A 19633-nucleotide genomic window follows, 5' to 3' on the forward strand; every position below is an offset into this window, starting at 1 on the left:
GTGAAATAGTCAACGGAGATTGATTGAAAGGGAAGTTGTCCCTTTAAAGGAAGCACAGCAGGTTTAGCCCTGGCATAATGGTTATCTGAGAGGGTGTAAATGGCCATGTTCGATTAGAGACTGGCCCACCCCTAAACACTACATCTAAACATCTCTTCAGTTGGGAAGAGTACAGATCTGGATCCAAGCTCTTTGGCGTTGGGAGTTCTATGTGTCTTAATGGGTCAGTGTTGCTAATTAAAGTCTTACATGTGGTTTTGGCTTGTGTTAATAGTTCAATCCCTCAAACCACTTATTTGCTGTTAAGCAAAAAAAATTTAATCTCCAGTGATAAGTGTTGTTACAGAATATTCTTGGAGATGTATGCAGTATTGACAAAGCCAGAGGGAACACAATGATGGAAACATAACAGAAAAATAACTTTACTGATCTTATTTTTAAATATATTCATTGCAGTGCAGAAATTAGTGTTATATAACTCTCTCATTTTACAAAATGTAACATTTTAAAAACAGAACTTGTTGGCTTTTGATAAATAGTACACAGAAGGATAGGCATGCTAAATTAGGTCAGTTTTGGACTATAGTAACTTACAGTAACTGATCTGATACTACAGTAATTTAACAGATGAACAGTAATTTAACCTGAAACTCAACAGAAGTAATACTTGATAAAATGGCAAGTTTTTACCATAATCAGGGCCCTACCAAATGCACCGTCCATTTTGGTCAATTTCACAGTCATAGAATTTTTTAAAATAGTCAATTTCAGGGTTTCAAATGTTTACATCTGAAATTTCACAGTGTTGTAACCATGGGGGTCCTGACCCAAAAGGCGGTCATGAAGGAGTCACAAGGCTATCGTAGGGCGGTTGTTGGATTGCCACCCTTACTGCTTACCCACCAGAGCTGGGTAGCCAGAGAGCTTCAGCTGCTGGCCAGGTGCCCAGCTCTAAAGCCAATGCGGCCACCAACAGCAGCGCAGAAGTGAGGGTTGCAGGATATGGAGAGTTGGTTACTATATGTTTGGGTTTTCCTAGCAGCTTCTCTGCCCAGGTCTGGGGCTGACAGCTGGGGCCGCAGCCTCTCCGCCCGGGTCAGGGGCTGAGAGCCATTCTCCCTTCTGCACTGCCTTCGGAGCTAGGCTCACAGCCAGCAGCTATGGAGCTTCCTGCAGCTGGGGGACATTGCCAGAGATGGATGTAACTTGCCTCCAGGAGCAGCCCCTGACAGGGGAAGAAGTCCAGTCCCGTCCCTCCCCAGCCTAGGCCAGGACTAGCAGCTGGAGCCCAGCACATGGTAGGAGCCCCCAACTTGGGGTGCCCTCAGCTCTGCTCCTCTCCTACAATAGCCAGATTTCATGGAGATCAGAGTTCATGGCCTGTGATGCATTTTTCACAGCCATGAATTTGGTAGGGCCCTAGCTGTACTGCATTGTCTAATAAAAATGTTACTCTGACAAAACCAGTGCAACTTTCCCAACTGTATTCATTATGTCTTACCTTAATTTACATGACAGTTTTATAGCTTAAAATACTTAGAAATACAAATAAAACACCCAGTAAAATATATTTATTATGACAAATGATAATGGGAAAGAGAGTCTGGCATAGTTGTCTATGTGGTATGGGTTTTTAACATAGAAACAGTCAGAGATACAGAAGAGTCTTTTCATCACTGTCATTGGTGAACTACACCCACTGTGTTTACTTTTCTCGTCTTTTCTGTTATTGCTGGTATTGATGTTTTTCTTTGAATCAACCTTGTTAATCTTGTCAGAGACATTACAACTGTTTGCAATTGTTGCCAGTACTCCATTAAGCTCTTCTTCAACCTCTTCTTCCTCATCCTGACAGGAAATAAAACAGCAGGATAGAGGCACTTAAGCATACGTTTCATCACATATATTTACATTTACACTGAACTGAATGATTAGGTTTCCCTATGACTCTCTTTTTGTAGTGCACACCTGATTTTAGTGGGTATACACATACATGGAAGCAGCTACTGTCAGTTTTCAGTCTCCAAGTACAGGGACAATACAATGACTTACATGGCAGCTTTTGGCAAAAGTTCAAATCTGAGCGTAAAGGAAAACTAGATTTGTACAAAAATGTTCCATCAAATATTAAAGTGAGCATGAAATCTGTTGAATGTATCAAAGGGGATAAACAATCTTTTTGTTGGAAAGATCAAGTTAACTGTCAGCAGCTAGGAATTGTTTAGGAGTATATCATTATTTTAGCAGAAGATCAGTGGAGCTGCAGCTACCCTTAGATCTAGCTAGCTAGTTCAAGCACCTCAGAATTTGAGAGAATCTTACTCTTTGCACAGTAGGCTGATTATTCTTCAGCCTCTTAGGCTCATGATGCAAGTTGATCTATTTTAAAAAATAATAAAGCACTGACAAGGATAAGGAAGAGGAATGAACCTCACAAGTAAATGAATATTTCATAATCCCTTATTTCAGTTTCTGATTCAGCAAAGCACTTGAAACTCATGCTTAAAGTTCAGTGGGTTAAAGTTAAGCACGTGCTTAAGAGCTTTGCTGAAACAGGGCAGCACTTTGTTGAGCCCTACACAAATATTTCAAGGGGTTTTCCTTTGCTTTGATTGGAGAGAGCATTGAGCCAGAAAGTTCGTGGCTGAAGCCCTGACTCTTTGAAATCTATGGGAGTTCTGTTGTTGACTTCAGTGGGGTCAGGATTCTATCTCAGATTTAGAAGTAAAATGCAATGAGTCAGTGAAACAGAATAGAAGGAACTGGAAAAATTATCATCAGTATCATTTTTGTTTTTCAGTTTGCCAGAAAAATCTAGTATCTTCCATCTGACAGAGATAAACCATGCACAACACAGTGGGTTTTCCCAGAAAATGCACCTGATGGCAAATATTCCTTTCATCTGCAGTATAGCTTCATGCAGCAATGTCAGTAATTTGAAATAAAAAACTGAGATTAAAAATATGTTTATAAACCACAGATAAGATTAAGCCATAAAATTCCAGTCTGGATTTTAAATACTGCCTGAGGAAATGCTAGATATGGAGTTTTACTTTGAACCTCTTTTTACTACACATTTCAATTTCTTAGCTATTCTACTTTAAAAACTGTACTCAGCACAACATCGTTCTCATGATGCCAGAGAAAATCCTTCCCAGCAGTGTCTCTGACACTTTAAACAAAGCACTAAGGCTGAGTCATAATGATTGTAACTGGCACTTCAAAAGTTGTTAAAATCAAGAAACCTCTCAGAAGAAACCTGACTGTTCCCAGGTTCTCATTTATTAGAAAGAGAAAAGGAGCAGAACAACATCTGGGTTTTTTAAATGGTGGGAGTTAATGCATTGTTCAGTTTAAAGTTTGATTTCTCACCCAGGTAAAGTCAAATAAAACTTGTACAGAATTATAGTTTTATTGCACAGCAGGAAAGGACACTGCCCATGTGCCATTTTTCTTTTCACACAGCTGCACGTGAACGATTCACAGGTGGCTTTTGCTTTAGTAGGCTATTCTTAACTTATTTCTTTTCCCTACGAAGCCCTTAAAACTTGAGTGGAAAATGCTGCCTATGGCGTGGTGCATGTCTCACTCCTGTTGCTGGTTCCAAAACTCTTTTTACACAGAACATAAAAAGATGCATTTACAGCACCAGGTTGATTATCATATTGCACCTGCGAAAAGAAGAGACTCTACAACAGAACCACAAATAGGTATCTGCCTTACAAATCAGGGATGTTGGGGGACTGCTGAAAAAGAGGCGCTTTGGGGTACTGTGTGAGAAGAATTATTATGCTGTTTTACATTATGGAAACCTTGCATTTCAAGAGAGAGTTCAACTTCAGCTGTATTTTTTAAATGTGATACCATTTACTCTTCTCTCACTCCCAGCTCTTAATGAGAGAATAGCAGATGGTACTATGAAGAGATTTGTTTGAATACAAAAATCAGCAGCATCCGTGAAAAGGTACTGTATGAGAGCTGAAAAGTACTCAAGTATCAGAGGGTAGCCGTGTTAGTCTGGATCTGTAAAAGCAGCAAAGAATCCTGTGGCACCTTATAGACTAACAGACGTTTTGGAGCATGAGCTTTCGTGGGTGAATACCCACTTCCTCAGATGCATGACGCCAGATGCCAGATGCCATGCATCTGAGGAAGTGGGTATTCACCCACGAAAGCTCATGCTCCAAAACGTCTGTTAGTCTATAAGGTGCCACAGGATTCTTTGCTGCTGAAAAGTACTGTATATGTTATCTGCTGTTGCTGTTTATATTAACTGAAGTGTTTGACATCCAACAGCTGACAGGAGGAAAGATGTCACTTCTGCTGAATATTATAGATTTTCAAGTTTAAGTGTTTCATCCAAGAGTGTCATGGTATCTGGTGTACCTGGAGATTCCTTTGCCAAGCCAATTTAAAATGTTTGTAAAGGCAACATGATGCTGTGCATTGTAGCTGCAGCAGATGTGACCAGTAGATATGTCTGTTTCCACTATTATCCAATTTTCAATTTGTGGCACTTTCCTCTTTCAGGATGAAAGTTTCCAGGCTTGTTTCTATCCAAAGGTCAATTAAAAAAAAAATAAGGCTAGATGAGGAACCCTTTCTTTTATACAGGGGAAAGAGTCAGAAGGGTTTCTTTAGTCATAAAGGTAGCTTCTGTCCTTCATACAGAAGAAAGCAAGGTGTAAGGCCTTTGAAAGGTAACCTGTTGGTTTATTCAGACTGTTATGCAGTGGGCTAACTGTATTGAAATGAATGGGACATCATGCTTGAATTTCCATACAGCAGGTGATTCATCAGTTTTTGTCATTGACTTTGATGTTGTCTGTGCTGATCATGGCTCACATGGAGCTTGCTACTGCAGGTGTCTGTATATGGCTAGCTATTTCACAGTTCATATTCTAAGCCGTAAATCCCCAGCACATCCAAAGGACTAAAATGTGCCAATTTAACCAATGCTGGATCTTATTTAAATACTAAAACAGAGTGCAACACAGATCATTCTTACTCACTGTTTAAGGCTACAATGACAAAATTGAACTCATTTTGTAGTCTTTTAATTCTGCAATTTTGTATGCACAATTTCTATACTCAAAATCAGATTTGTGCACAAAGCCCTATTTAGAGGAAATGCTAGTAAATGGTTCTGACCCAAATATGCTGCCCTCAGTTACATATAAACAGCACTGAGAGTTATGGTCATGGCAAGAGTCAGATTGCGAGTAGCCTTTGTACAGATAGCTCAGATGATTGCCCAACTCTTGTGTAGTTATGTAAGGGCCTCCTGAAGTAGCAGTCCCTGCATTTAAATAGGGTAAGGCGGAGTCAGAGCTATGGCCCTGCCCCACTCACTCCATGCCACTCTGAAGAGCAAGGAGTATTCATCTGGGGAAGTAATTTTCTCCTTCTTAATGGATATGGCAGATTGCTTACCCCCTCGTGTGCATGGAACAGCCTCAAACTCTGCCTTTTCTCCTCCTGGGCTAGACAGGAGGAGAATGCCTGCTGCAACATAAATGCCACAATAATAGTGCCAAAGACTTCAGTGATTCATGAACTATTCTTTGTTACTTTGTGTGGATATAATTGAGAGACATAAAGTATCCTCTAGTAAAGAGGGCCCGAGCTGCAAAATTCAGAGCTGGAGTTCCAGGGTGCTTAATTCCTTAGTTTTTGTCATACCCATAGTGCCTTTTAGTGTCCTTATTGTAAGAAATATTTCCATTAAATGTCCATACAATTCCCATTAATGCTAATACAGGTAATGTACTCTCCTGACAAGGAGTTCCCTAGGTATTCGTTCTACTCAAATATTTAAAACTTTAAATACCTTTGTGAGTACCCTCAAATTGGAACGATGAAGAGTGCAGAAATGAGCCACAGCATACTCCAACAAAGCCCCAAAGATGAAACTAAAACAAATACCAAGGTATACATCAATTGCCTTTATGAAGCAGTTAGCATTAGGAAGTGAAATCCTGGCTCCCATCATGAGAGTTGTCATGGTAAGCACTGTTGTGACACCTGCGGAACACAAGGAATGAAGTAAAAAGTGGTGTTAGTTATGGCATTTTATGCAGCATTTGTAATAGCTGCAAAATAGTGTTTTCTGAGCTTTATGGTTAATCTGAGCTGTTCAGTGTGTGCAACCACATTTCCACATTTACTGCTGGATGTTCTGGAAATAAGACTTTTAAATATATTTAAGATTTTGAATCCACTTGTTTAAAAAAAATAGAAACAAGGTTAATAATCCAGAGAGTCTGTAAACTAAAATGAGCGGAACTTAAATGACTCATGCTGTACACTTGTGATTATTACGGTACTATGCAAATGGTCTGGATATTCCCTGACTACAAAGATGGTTCACAATGATTTTTTTTTATAACCACAATGTAATTATCTTGCATCTCTGCTGCGTAGCATTCACATGAAAGTAGGTACAATGAGCATTTCTATGAATTTACACACACAGTGCCAACACCACTCTATTCAACTGTGTTCACTCTGTATGGACACCTTTCCTTTTTACAAATCCAGAAGCATGAAGCTATATATCTTGTAATGTTTCTCTTCTGCTCCGAACATTTCAGTCTTGTGGCAGCTGTTTCTTCTTCTTCCCAGCTCCACATCTCTCTCTCTCATTTAAAATGAGTTATTTTAATCTCTTACAATACTTTCTCTTCCTTAATTCTTGTGTTAATTAGTATGTATTTTTCATCCTCACAAATACCTCATAATTCTTTCTTGTGTACAACACATTGTACTTGAATGCTTTGAAGTGAGTTAAGGAATAACTGAATGTTCTTTGTGCTTTTCTGCCATTTAGACTCCCGATGACTTCCCAGGACACTTTCCTTGTTAGATAATACACAGAAATAAAAATCCAAGGGGAATCTACATGATGTATGGCAAACCGAAGAAGTAATTGCCTAAAATACAGAAGTCTTTGCGACTTCTGGAAGTGAATGCTACGTCCGTGCAACAAAGAACACCTTTTATTGTTTCAACCTCTGTTTCGTTTTTTCAATTACTCACCTATGCAGATTCTGGCTGGAACTGATGATTGGCTTATCCAGAATGATACCCAGGAGAGTACAACTAGCAAGATGGATGGCACATATGTCTCTAGTATGAAATCCAAGATGTTCCTCATGAGCTCAAAATGGAATACTAACTTTGGATAGCGTCCTGTGAAAAGAGGAGCAAACAACCTTTTGAAACAAATGATTACTTGGTATAAGGTAATGTTAGATGGTGCCTCTTACCACAATTTATTGTAAAGGTCAATTTTTAAACATTAAAAACGTTTTTTCTAAGTTTGTCTTGCACACTTCCCAACAAATCTGTTAACTTTCCATTTCTGATACTTTGGAAGTAAAAGCTCTAATTAGGTCCAAATTGGTAAACAAATATTGTAATTTTTGTCAACTTTGTTTTGCCAAAATTCCAGTGTAGAGAGGAGAGCCTTTCTTCAAGTAAACCTATACTCAATATATGTGAGATTCACCCATTCTGTACACTAAACCTGAGCAAATAGGTTTTGTGCCAGGTATTCAGTTGGGGTAAGTGGAGTAGGAGGAGGGAACAAAACTCCTAATCTATGAGGAAACCAATTAACTAAATCCAGGGGTGAAAGTAACTTAAAGGATTTACCAGTACACTGGAGTCCTGAGTGGGGGCATGGTCTCAACCAGAAGAGGCGTGACCTCAACCAGAAGAGGCGGGGCCTTTCAAGATTTAAAGGCCCTGGGGCTCCGGCTGTGGCTGGGAGCCCCAGAGCCTTTAAATCACCCCGGAGCTGCTAGCTGCAGAGGCAGCTGGGAGCCCTGTGGCTCAGGGGTGAATTAAAGGGCCCAGGGTTCCAGCTGCCACGGAGCTCCGGGCCCTTTAAATCACCGGGGGAGCCCTGCCGCTGCTACCCCAAGGGGCAGGGCTCCAACAGTGATTTAAAGGGCCTGGGCTCTGGCTGCTGCGGGGTAGCGGCGGCAGGGCTCTGGCGATGATTTAAGGGGCCCAGGGCTCCCCACAACAGCCTTTAAATCACCGCCAGAAAAGCTGGTCCAGTCCAGCACGGCTGGTATGCCGTTTCAGCTTACTTTCACCTCTGACTAAATCAATCTACTTTATCACAAGGCAACCTTAAGAATTTGACTTTTGGAAACATATTTAAATGTAGTGTGGCAAGGCACCTTCTCGGTCTCACCAGCCTTAGCTGTTTTTGGCCTTGCTGAGATGGGCTTGGGTAAAAACTGTTCTTCTTGACTGCATAGGGGCAGTCCGTTCCTTCTCTCAGTCTTTTGGGCTTGTTTTTCTCCCTTACGGAAGGGAATGCAGCCTCCCCTCCTGGTAAGTCTTGCTGTCTTGCTGCTCCTAGCCTACTGGCATCATGAATTTTTCTTTCTCTCTCTCTCTCTTCCCCAAACAGGGGAGGGTTTTAAAAGGTCTCAGGCAGCCCTTAGTTGGAATCAGCTGATCCTAACTGATCTCGGGTAACTCTCTCTCAGCTGATCCTAATTGATCTCTGGTAACCCCTTCTCAGCTGAACCTGATTGACCTGTAGTCACCCCTCCTCAGTTGATAGGGAGGAGAGACTTTTAATCTTCCGGGTTGCAAGAATTTTTAATGAATCTGTACTGTATGACTGGAGAATTATTAACATAGTTCCTATTTTTAAGAAAGGGAAAAAAAGTGATCCGAGTAACTATGGACCTGTCAGTTTGACATCTGTAGTACGCAAGGTCTTGGAAAAAATTTTGAAGGAGAAAGTAGTTAAGGACATTGAGGTCAATGGTAATTGGGACAAAATACAACATGGTTTTAGAAAAGGTAGATCATGCCAAACCAATCTGATCTCCTTCTTCTTTGAGAAGGTAACAGATTTTTTTAGACAAAGGAAATGCAGTGGATCTAATTTACCTCGATTTCAGTAAGGCATTGATACGGTTCCACAAGGGGAATTATTAGTTAAATTGGAAAAGATGGGGATCAATATGAAAATTGAAAGATGGATAAGGAACTGGTTAAAGAGGAGACTACAACGGGTCACACTGAAAGGTGAACTATCAGGCTGGAAGGAGGTTACTAGCGGAATCTCTCAGGGATCAGTTTTGGGACCAATCTTATTTAATCTTTTTATTACTGACATTGGCACAAGAAGTGGGAATGTGCTAATAAAGTTTGCGGATGAAACAAAGCTGGGAGGTATTGCTAATACAGAGGAGGACCGGGATATCATACAGGAAGATCTGGATGACCTTGTAAACTGGAGTAATAGTAATAAGATGAAATTTAATAGTGAAAGGTGCAAGCTCATGCATTTAAGGATTAATAACAAGAATTTTAGTTATAAATTGGGGACGCATCAGTTGGAAGTAACAGAGGAGGAGGAGGAGGAGGAGTAGTGGTTGATCACAAGATGACTATGAGCCGCCAATGTAATATGGCCTTTAAAAAAGCTAATGCAATTTTAGGATGCATCAGGCAAGGTATTTCCAGTAGAGATAAGGAGGCGTTAGTACTGTTATACAAGGCACGGCTGAGACCTCATCTGGAATACTGTGTGCAGTTCTGGTCTCCCATGTTTAAGAAGGATGAATTCAAACTGGAACAGGTACAGAGAAGGGCTACTAGGATGATCTGAGGAATGGAAAACCTGTCTTATGAAAGGAGACTGAAAGAGCTTGGCTTGTTTAGCCTAACCAAAAGAAGGCTGAGGGGAGATATGATTGCTCTTTATAAATATATCAGAGGGATAAATATCAGGGAGGGAGAGGAATTATTTAAGCTTAGTACCAATGTGGACACAAGAACAAATGGGTATAAACTGGACACTAGGAATTTAGACTTGAAAGTAGATGAAGGTTTCTAACCATTAGAGGAGTGAAGTTCTGGAACAGCCTTCCAAGGGGAGTAGTGGGGGCAAAAGACATATGTGGCTTCAAGACTAAGCTTGATAAGTTCATGGAGGGGATGGTATGATGGGATAGCCTAATTTTGCCAATTAATTGATCTTTGATTATTAGGAGGTAAATATGCACAGATCTGTGATGGGATGTTAGATGGGGTAGGATCTGAGTGACTACAGAGAATTCTTTCCTGGGTGCTTCTGGTGAGTCTTGCCCACATGCTCAGGGTTTAACTGATCACCATATTTGGGGTCAGGAAGGAATTTTCCTCCAGGGAAGATTGGCAGAGGCCCTGGAGGTTTTTCGCCTTCCTCTGCAGCGTGGGGCATGGGTCACTTACTGGACGATTCTCTGCACTTTGAGGTCTTTAAACTATGATTTGAGGACTCAATAACTCAGACATAGGTTAGAGGTTTGTTACATGAGTGGGTTGGTTAGATTCTGTGGCCTGCATTGAGCAGGAGGTCAGACTAGATGACCATAATGGTCCCTTCTGACCTTAAGTCTGAGTCTATGAGGCCTGGTCTACACTACGCGTTTAAACCGATTTTAGCAGCGTTAAATCAATTTAACGCTGTACCCGTCCACACTATGAGGCCCTTTATATTGATATAAAGGGCTCTTTAAATCAGTTTCTGTACTCCTCCCCCACAAGAGGAGTAGCACTAAAATTGGTATTACCATATCTGATTAGGGTTAGTGTGGCAGCAAATCGACGGTATTGGCCTCCAGGCGGTATCCCACAGTGCACCACTGTGACCGCTCTGGACAGCAATCTCAGCTCGGATGCAGTGGCCAGTTAAACAGGAAAAGCCCCGCGAAATTTTGATTTTCATTTCCTGTTTGCCCAGCATAGAGCTCTGATCAGCACGGGTGGCAATGCAGTCCCAAATCCAAAAAGAGCTCCAGTATGGACTGTACGGGAGATACTGGATCTGATTGCTGTATGGGGAGACAAATCTGTTCTATCAAAGCTCCGTTACAGAAGACGAAATGCCAAAGCTTTTGAAAAAAAAATCTCCAGGCTACACAGTGCTGCGTGACAAACGTAACGGGAAGCCAAAGAATGAAATGGACGCTCATGGAGGGAAAGAGGGGGTACTGAGAACTCCAGCTATCCCACAGTCCACAGCAGTCTCTGAAAAGTATTTGCATTCTTGGCTGAGCTCCCAATGCCTGTAGGTTCAAACACATCATCCGGCATGGTTCAGGGAATAGCTCGTCAATTTACTCCCCCCCACACACACACACGTGAAAGAAAAGGGAAAGAAATCATTTCTTGACTTCTTTCAATGTCACCCTATGTCTACTGAATGCTGCTGGTAGAGGCGATGCTGCAGCAGTGAAGAGAAGTATCCGCTCCTCTCCCCTCCCCGGTGGCAGACGGTGCAGTAGGACTGGTAACCGTCCTTGTTATCAACCCGTGAGTGCTCCTGGCTGGTTTCAGGTGAGGCTGGCCAGGGGCGCCTGGGTGAAAATAGGAATGACTCCCGGTCGTTCCCAGTAGATGGTACAGAATGGCTGGTAACCGTCTTCATCATAGCAACTTGAAGCTCAGCTCCCAGCCCCCATCAGCCTCCTCCCTTTCATGTGAAAAGAAAAGATTCTGTACTGCCTGGACTATCATAGCAGTGGGATGCTGGGCTCCTCTCCCCCACACTGCTTAATGTCCTGCCTGGACTATCATGGTTCTGGGAGGCTGCCTCCCCCTCATTTTATGTCACTAAACTCAGTGTTTCTTATTCCTGCATTCTTTATTACTTCATGACACAAATGAGGGGGACACTGCCACGGTAGCCCAGGAAGGTTGGGGGAGGAGGGAAGCAATGGGTGGGGTTGTTGCAGGGTCACCCCCCGTGAATGGCATGTAGCTCATCATTTCTGCAGGATCTGACACGGAGCAGCTGTACTCTCTGATACACTGCTTCTCTAGTACATTTGCCCCATATTCTAGGCAGGACTGACTCTATTTTTAGAAACCATAAAGGAGGGATTGACTCGGGGAGTCATTCCCAGTTTTGCTTTTGCGCCCCCAGCCGATCTCAGCCAGGGGCACCCATGATAGCAGCAGACAGCACAGAAGGACAGATAATCGTCATCTCATTGCCAAATTACACTGGCAGCAGATGGTACAGAACGACTGGTAACCATCTCTGCTATCATGCAAAAGCAAATGAATGCTGCTGTGTAGTGCTGGAGTATCGCCTCTGTCCGTGGCATCCAGTACACATACGGTGACTGTAAAAAAAAAAAAAAAATGCTGAACAGGCTCCATGGTTGCCGTGCTATGGTGTCTGCCAGGGCAATCCAGGGGAAAAGGGCATGAAATGATTGTCTGCCGTTGCTTTCCCGGAGGAAGGAATGACTGACAACATTTACCCAGAACCACCTGCGACAATGATTTTTGCCCCATCAGCCACTGGGCTCTCAACCCAGAATTCTAAGGGGCGGGGGAGACTGCGGGAACTATGGGATAGCTATGGAATAGATACCCACAGTGCAACGCTCCGGAAATCGACGCTAGCCTTGGACCATGGAGGCACACCACCGAATTAATGTGCTTAGTGTGGCCGCGTGCACTCGACTTTATACAATCTGTTTTATAAAACCAGTTTATGTAAAATCGGAATAATCCCGTAGTGTAGATGTACCCTGAGACTGAGGAGATATCTGAGCCATTAGCGATTATTTTGAAAAGTCATGAAAGATGGTAAAATTCCAGGGGACTAGAAAAGGGTAAATATAGTGACCATCTATAAAAAGTTGAATAAGGACAACCCAGGGAATTACAGACCAGTCAGCTGAACTTCAGTACCTGAAAAGATAATGGAGTAAATAATGAAGCAATCCATTTCCAGACATCTGGAAGATAATAAGGTGATAAATAACAGTCAGCATGTATTTGTCAAGAATAAATCATGTCAAACCAACCTAATAACTTTTTTTGACAGAGTAACAAGTCTTGTGGATGGGGAAGTGGAGTAGAAGATGTGGTATATCTCAACTTTAGTAAGGCTTTTGATACTGTCTTGCATGACCTTCTCATAAACGAACTAGGGAAATACAACCTAGATGGAGCAACTATAAGGTGGGTGCATTACTCGTTGGAAAACCATTCCCAGAGAGTAGTTATCAGTGGTTCATGGTCAAGCTGGAAGGGCATATATCAAGAGAAGGCCCACAGAGATCAGTTCTGGGTCCAGTTCTGTTCAATATCTTCATCAATGATTTAGACAATGGCATACAAAGTACACTCATAAACCCCCCAAGATGGGAGGAATTGCAAGTGCTTTGGAGAATAAGATTAAAATTCAGAATGATCTGAACAAAGTGGAGAGAAATGGTCTGAAGTAAATATGATGAAATATTCCACTTAGGAAGGAACAATCAGTTGCGTGCATACAAACTGGGAAAAGACTGCCTACGAAAGAGTACTGTGGAAAGAGATCTGGGGGTTATAATGGATCACAATTTAAATATGAGTCAGCAGTGTAACACTGTTGCAAAAAAAGCAAACATCATTCTGGGATGTATTAGCAGGAGTGTTGTAAGCAAGACACGAAATAATTCCTTAGTTCTACTCTGCGCTGATTAGGCCTCAACTGGAGTATTGTGTCTCGTTCTGGGTGCCACATTTCAGGAAAGATGTGGGCAAATTGGAGAAAGTACAGAGAAGAGCAACAAAAATTATTAAAGATCTAGAAAACATGACCCGTGAAGGAACATTGAAAAAATTGGATTTGTCTAATCTGGAGAAGAGAAGAATGAGGGGGGACACGATAACAGTTTTGAAGTATATAAAAGGTTGTTACAAGGAGAGAGAAAAAGTGTTCTCTTTAACCTCTGAAAATAGGACAAGAAGTAATGGGCAAAATTGCAGCAAAGGCATTAGGAAAAACTTCCTGTCAGGGTGGTTAAGCACTGGGATAAATTGCTTAGGGAGGTTGTGGAATCTCCATCATTGAAGATTTTTAAGAGCAGGTTAGACAAACACCTGTCAGGGCTGGTCTAGATAATGCTTAGTCCTGCACTGAGGAGTGCAGGGGACTGCACTAGAAGAGCTCTTGAGGTCCCTTCCAGTCCTATGTTTCTATGACTTGCACAAGGATCTGAACCTTGAAGCCAAATGAACACTTGGTAAAAGTAGTGGAATTACACACCCTTATGCTAAGTCTGAATTTCGTTCTTCATAGTCCCAGATTCCTAAGTGAGCTTTTGTATGTCTGTGCAATTAAAGTTTAGGATGTGAATTTCCTTTTACCTTATGTTCCTGCTAGGCTATAATGCATGAAAATAAAGAAACAATCTGATTTTTATTAACATAGCTGGATCTACAATTAATGTTCAGTACATACTTTATTTTGAAGGTTACAAAATGATGATCTCTAACTTTTTTAAAAATTCACATTTTTCCAAACTCTGTAAGGGTGAAATTCAGGTATTCACTGTAGTCAGTTGGCTTGAGCTATTTTTATTTGACTAAGTGAAGTTGTATGCTTGTTTCTAATACTGTGTGCCATGAGTCATGACTGTGCTTTATAAATATGGATGCACTTTAGCGGTAAGCCACAACAGCAGTATCTGCATTAATAGGCTATTTGTGCATCTCTCAGGTGCATTGTGAGGTATGAGGTTGAGAGGACTTTTTAACAGCGTGAAGTGCAACAACAGCCTACGAATGCACACACAGGTCTGTCTTATTGCTACCAGACTAGAATATGGCTGCTTACATTTAAATGTTTACAATATTTTTAAAATTACATACATAAAACTAGTCTAAAGAAAGTTATTAAGGTTACAAAGAGCTTGGCTCCATTAGAAAGTTGTAACGCTTTAACTATGCCGGGATAGTTGAGAGTTCAGCCTCCTTATTGGGGTCAGCTATATAGTACAATTGGAGATTTATACAGGTAGTAGCTATTCTCACAGGGAAAAGAAAATTATACTGACATAAATCTTCTTTATACCAATATAACTGCACTTATACTAGGGTTTTTGCCAATATAACTACATATCTTTAAAAAACACTTCCTTTACCAAACGAGTTATTCCAGTGTAGATCAGGGCGAAGTCAAGCCTTTAAAAATGTCAAATTTACAGTTTCCTGTGCAACACTAATTCTGCCCCCTTTCTTCATCCATGTTGTGCATTAAACAAGGCAAAGGTGCTGGGGGAAAATTGCTGTGTGATCATGTAATGACAGACTGTAACATAAAACATTACAGTTGTGCAGGTAACTGTAAATTTGGCATTTTCTAACTTGATTTTGCAACCTATATAACATTCGTCTAAGCAGTGTTTTGTATGCAATTTCCTAGGTTTTTTTAAAAGGAAAAAGCTAAACACACATTCTGTTTTTTGTTGTTTTTTTTTAAAGGGAAAGTGGAGAGTTTTTCAACAGTTTATAACTCAAAATAGTCTACATAGCAAGCCTCACTACCCAGGTCAACAGACTTAGGCTTCTGCTGCAGCACTAAAAATAGCTGGGTAGACAATTGTGGCTCAGGCTGGAGTTCAGGCTCTGAAGACCCACCCCATCCCTGGGCTTCAGAACGCAAGCTCCAGCCAGAGCTGCATGTCTACATGGCTATTTTTAGTGCTGCAGAACAAGCCTGAGTCTGTCACCCTGGGCTCTGAGACTCACTGCCACTCACTATGTAGACATACCCTCAGTTAACCTGCATGGAATTTCATGGCACCAAGAAAAGGCACTCTTCTAGTGTGAGGGCTTTTTCCCTGTCAAATTTCAAAGACCTGCTGCATACAAGGAAACAATGGAGGTGACACAGCTTTACAAAAAGGGTCAGAAGAATCTTCTATAATGGAAAGTACAGTATTGGGCAATCTAATAAAACTGCTCTCCTGTGTAACTGAAAGGAGGAGATATGAGATACAGTGGCAGTGCTGTTTTCACAGCAGAGTTAACTTGAGCTATCTGAGTGTTGTCCCTAACTTGAGTTCTGTCCATACCCACAAACCCATAACTCGAGGGTTGTGGTACTTTTAACTTGAATTGTCTGGCCTGAGAGGGGATAGTAGCTAAAGCTTAAGGTAGCACAATTTGTCAGCTGATGGCAATCACTCTGTGCAAATCAAGTGTTATTTTACAGTGGCTCTCACTCAAGCCAGGCTAACTCAAGAGGAGTAATTCAAGTATGAATCACTCAACCTCACATTGTTTGAATTCTCCATACTTATTTAGATACCTTGCATATACTTACATTCATAATATTGTTACATGAAAATAAACGGGTGTAACATACACAGTGAGGAGCAGAAGGTGTAAGTAGAAATGGTTCTCACTCAACATAGCATATCCCTTTTCTGGCTCAGTGGCATATACCAATATAGACTCCCCTATGCAATGGTAAAGCAGGTGTAAAGTCTAAGGAAGTCTGAGTACAAAGAGATCCGGCTTACCCCCATTTTATAATTTGTCTCTGAATTTGGCTTTTGGAGTCCAAAGCCATACACTAGTCTTCAGCAGTGATTCTGATTCTTCAAAGAGACATCACTATCATAACCATGGTTTGATCAGTATGGAATGTCACTGCACCACATGAGAAAATATACCTAAGATTAAATAAACAGGTTTCCTTCTCAAGCTATAACATTTCTCTTTGGCAGTTGATAATCATCCCGTATATCCAATTGTATAATAAAGTTCTGGTCTATAACTGAAATCCTTACTGTGCGTACTTCTGGCTGATGTGGGAGAAGTTGTTCAATGTGCATGTCCTCATCTCTGCCCCCAACAATCACTGGCAGTGGGAGAAGCTTGTAGAGGGAACCATTCTGCAGGGATGCTGCTTTCAGCTTTCTGCATTCCCTTTCTCATTTCTGCTCAGTGTAAGTGGAGGGGAGCATCTGGCCCATGGCTATTTCCTGTCTTCTTTCTAGTGAAATTTACTCATATAAAGAGCTCTGTGTAGCACTTTATCTAAAGATGCACTTTTGTTATCCCATGCAATTCCACAAAGAAGTGTGCATTCAGGCACAAAGAGCACAATCTGCTCTCCCTCATGAAATATGTATACAAACCCCTTGGGTGCCAGTTAAGATGTATGGTGTACATCCTGCACAAAGGCATGAATATGGTTTAGCCGTGCATCCCTTGCTTCTCCTCTTGTGCCTTATAAGGTGGTGCTTTTTGCTTAAATGAGGGCACAAGGAGAAGAGTTAAATAACATTTGAAAGGGTGCCTCAAACATAGCTGACTACAGAAAATTATACCTTGCAGTATGTGACCAAAATGTGCTATTGCTGTTTAGGATGAAGATCACCCTTCTTGAATAAATGAAATTGGAGAAGGAGTAGTTTCTCCATTCCTCTTGCTGGCTATTGGGTTGTGGGACTGCAGTGCAGCTTCTCTATGGCTGTTGTTCCAGCTTTGGTCCAGAATAGCTATCACTACTGCTCTGTATCTCCTATGCAGAGTTTCTGGTCCTTTTGATGTGCATAATACATGGATCTGCTCTCGAGCCTCTCATTTAATAGTGAGTGTGTGTTTGTTGTACTTTCCCCATGCAAGGCATGTAATAAGTCCAGAGACTTCCCTCCGCCTATGCCGTCCACTGCCACTCTATCCATGGTTCCCCAGAGACCCTCTCTGGCCTTAAATAGAACCTACCAAAAGTTTTGCACTGCCTCTCTACCCCAAGTACAATCAATGATGATCTTCATTCCAAACCAAAGAACGTAATTGTAGAGAAATACAGCTCCTGTTTATCTAGACGTTGTTACTTTGGAGTTCTGTTTTAAGAAGAATACTGAATACACTGTGGCCTATATTTTCAACCATGTCCACTCACTTTGGATGTCTGAGACACACAGGGCCTGCTTTTCAGAGGTGCTCAGCATCTATATTTCCTATTGAAGCCCATTGGAATTGTAGGTGGTCAGCCCATCTGTAAAGTTAGGCCCTATGTATCTCAGGCCGAGCACTCCATGTTGAAGCCACCCTAAGTTAATGGACAATGGAAAGTGGAGGCCTTTGACTTTCCCCCCACGCATCATTACACATGTAGTTTGGCTATGTTGAGGTATGGCTGCAACATGCTTTCACACTTAGTTAACTGTGCTGTTGTTGAGATCTGCATGGATCTTTTATGAAGTTCTTTTTTTAGTAGCCAGTCTACTGGATCATAAGAAGCAGTATGGTGTGGAAACACTAAGGTCAAGGTTAAAAAGAGCCTGACTTTCCCCACGTTGACTTTCTCGTCCTGGGCAACCCGAGACCCCTGTGCTGCCAGCTGAAAGACATCATCCTCTTCACAGCAGTGATGTGGGCCTGTATCTCCAATAGAGCAACAAGAGCATCCACTCTTTCAGTGGTTAGTCAAAAGGAAAACAGCCACAGAGCAATGGGAGAAAGCACACGTCTAGCTCATTCAGTGGAGAGACCTAATAACTATTGCTTCCCCTGTGGCCAGCAATGCCTCAGCTTTGCCTTCTGCCCTGTTTATATGTGGGGCATTGGATGTTAGGATTGCAGGGCCAGGTACAAGACTCCGGGGCTGATTCTGTAGGTGCAACCAGCTGTAGTCCGTAACTGATTTAGATCTGTGTGAATATTTTATTAAACATGTGCTTGTTCGTCCTAACCCTCAACATCTCCCCACCCAACCAGCTAATGATAGCTGAACATGGTACTCGTGTGAAATTTCAAATGTACTTATCTTTAACATTTTAAATCAGAATTGGATTTCTTCACCAGCTTCAATGATTTCTACTCTAGTTTTAAACAATTTTACATTTTACAACTTCATTCCTTGTGTCTTCTAGATGAGGAAGGACAGCTGGTAAATGGATACAGTAGGCATCAAACAAGCATTCTCTTCTATGCCCTTGTTTGTTGTTCTGTGAATGTAAGAGATGTCTCTAGTCAATTAAAAGAATATACTATCTAAATTAGAATAATAAAACCAGATTATGTAAAAAAGGCTAAAAATATAAATCCACCCTTCAGGTTTGATCTGGCAAACATTTCACATGTGCATAACTTTAGTCACATGACGATGCTCACAGAACTCAGTGAGCCTATTTACATCCTGAAAGGTAAGCATGTGCGTGTTTGCAGATTTGGGACTTTAGCTAAGAAGTATTGACCAAAAATCTAATAAGTGACTGTAGCTCAGAATTTTCCTATTTCCAAAATTAAGCTACACTCTACTCAGACAAAAATGAAAAGTAAGTGGCAATGCTATTAATGTGCTCTTGGACTGGTTTATGTAATTTGCTTTTGTTGCTTGATTTACAAATTGTTTTCCGACACTTCATATTTTGCCACCCTTTTTCCTGCTCTTGGGGAAAGCTTTTTGTGTGACAGGCTTATAGATTGATCTCCTTAACTGCAAGATTCTAATCTCAGCTTTGCCAACGACTGTCTCAGTTTATCATTTGTAAGAAGAATTATACACTGCTTTTTGCCTAGCCTCACAGAAGCCTTTAAGGCACAAATAATATTTATAAGATACTTTCAAATATATGTTTGTAAAAAGCAAAATAATTATTACCTTTGGTTTCTGTATGCTTTTTTTATTAATACTGTATATATGCATCTACAATCATTCTTTTTGCCTCTAATTTTTATAACAGAGGATAGAGAATGCATTGCAATGCTTCCATGAAACATTGTAGGAAAACTGAACAGCCTCTGTATTTAACACCATATTCATAAAGGTTTAAAAGAGAATTAAGAGGGTTATGGTATTATTTCAGAAGCT

The 19633-nt window shown here is 41.2% G+C and overlaps 1 protein-coding gene across 1 annotated transcript in view; it reads right to left on the reverse strand.

Annotated features, from left to right (window-relative positions):
• Positions 1-1536: 1536 nt before the first annotated feature.
• LOC127053999 (gamma-aminobutyric acid receptor subunit pi-like) overlaps positions 1537-19633 on the reverse strand; it is a 57395-nt gene continuing 39298 nt past the window's right edge. The window contains exons 7-9 of the mRNA XM_050959594.1: positions 7039-7191; positions 5831-6024; positions 1537-1848 (exon numbers count right to left, since the gene is read on the reverse strand). Of these exons, the coding sequence (XP_050815551.1) occupies positions 1537-1848; positions 5831-6024; positions 7039-7191 (659 nt within the window). The remainder of the gene's footprint in view (positions 1849-5830; positions 6025-7038; positions 7192-19633) is intronic.

The sequence above is a fragment of the Gopherus flavomarginatus genome, chromosome 6 (assembly GCF_025201925.1).
Source record: "Gopherus flavomarginatus isolate rGopFla2 chromosome 6, rGopFla2.mat.asm, whole genome shotgun sequence".
In the NCBI taxonomy this organism is placed as follows: domain Eukaryota; kingdom Metazoa; phylum Chordata; order Testudines; family Testudinidae; genus Gopherus; species Gopherus flavomarginatus.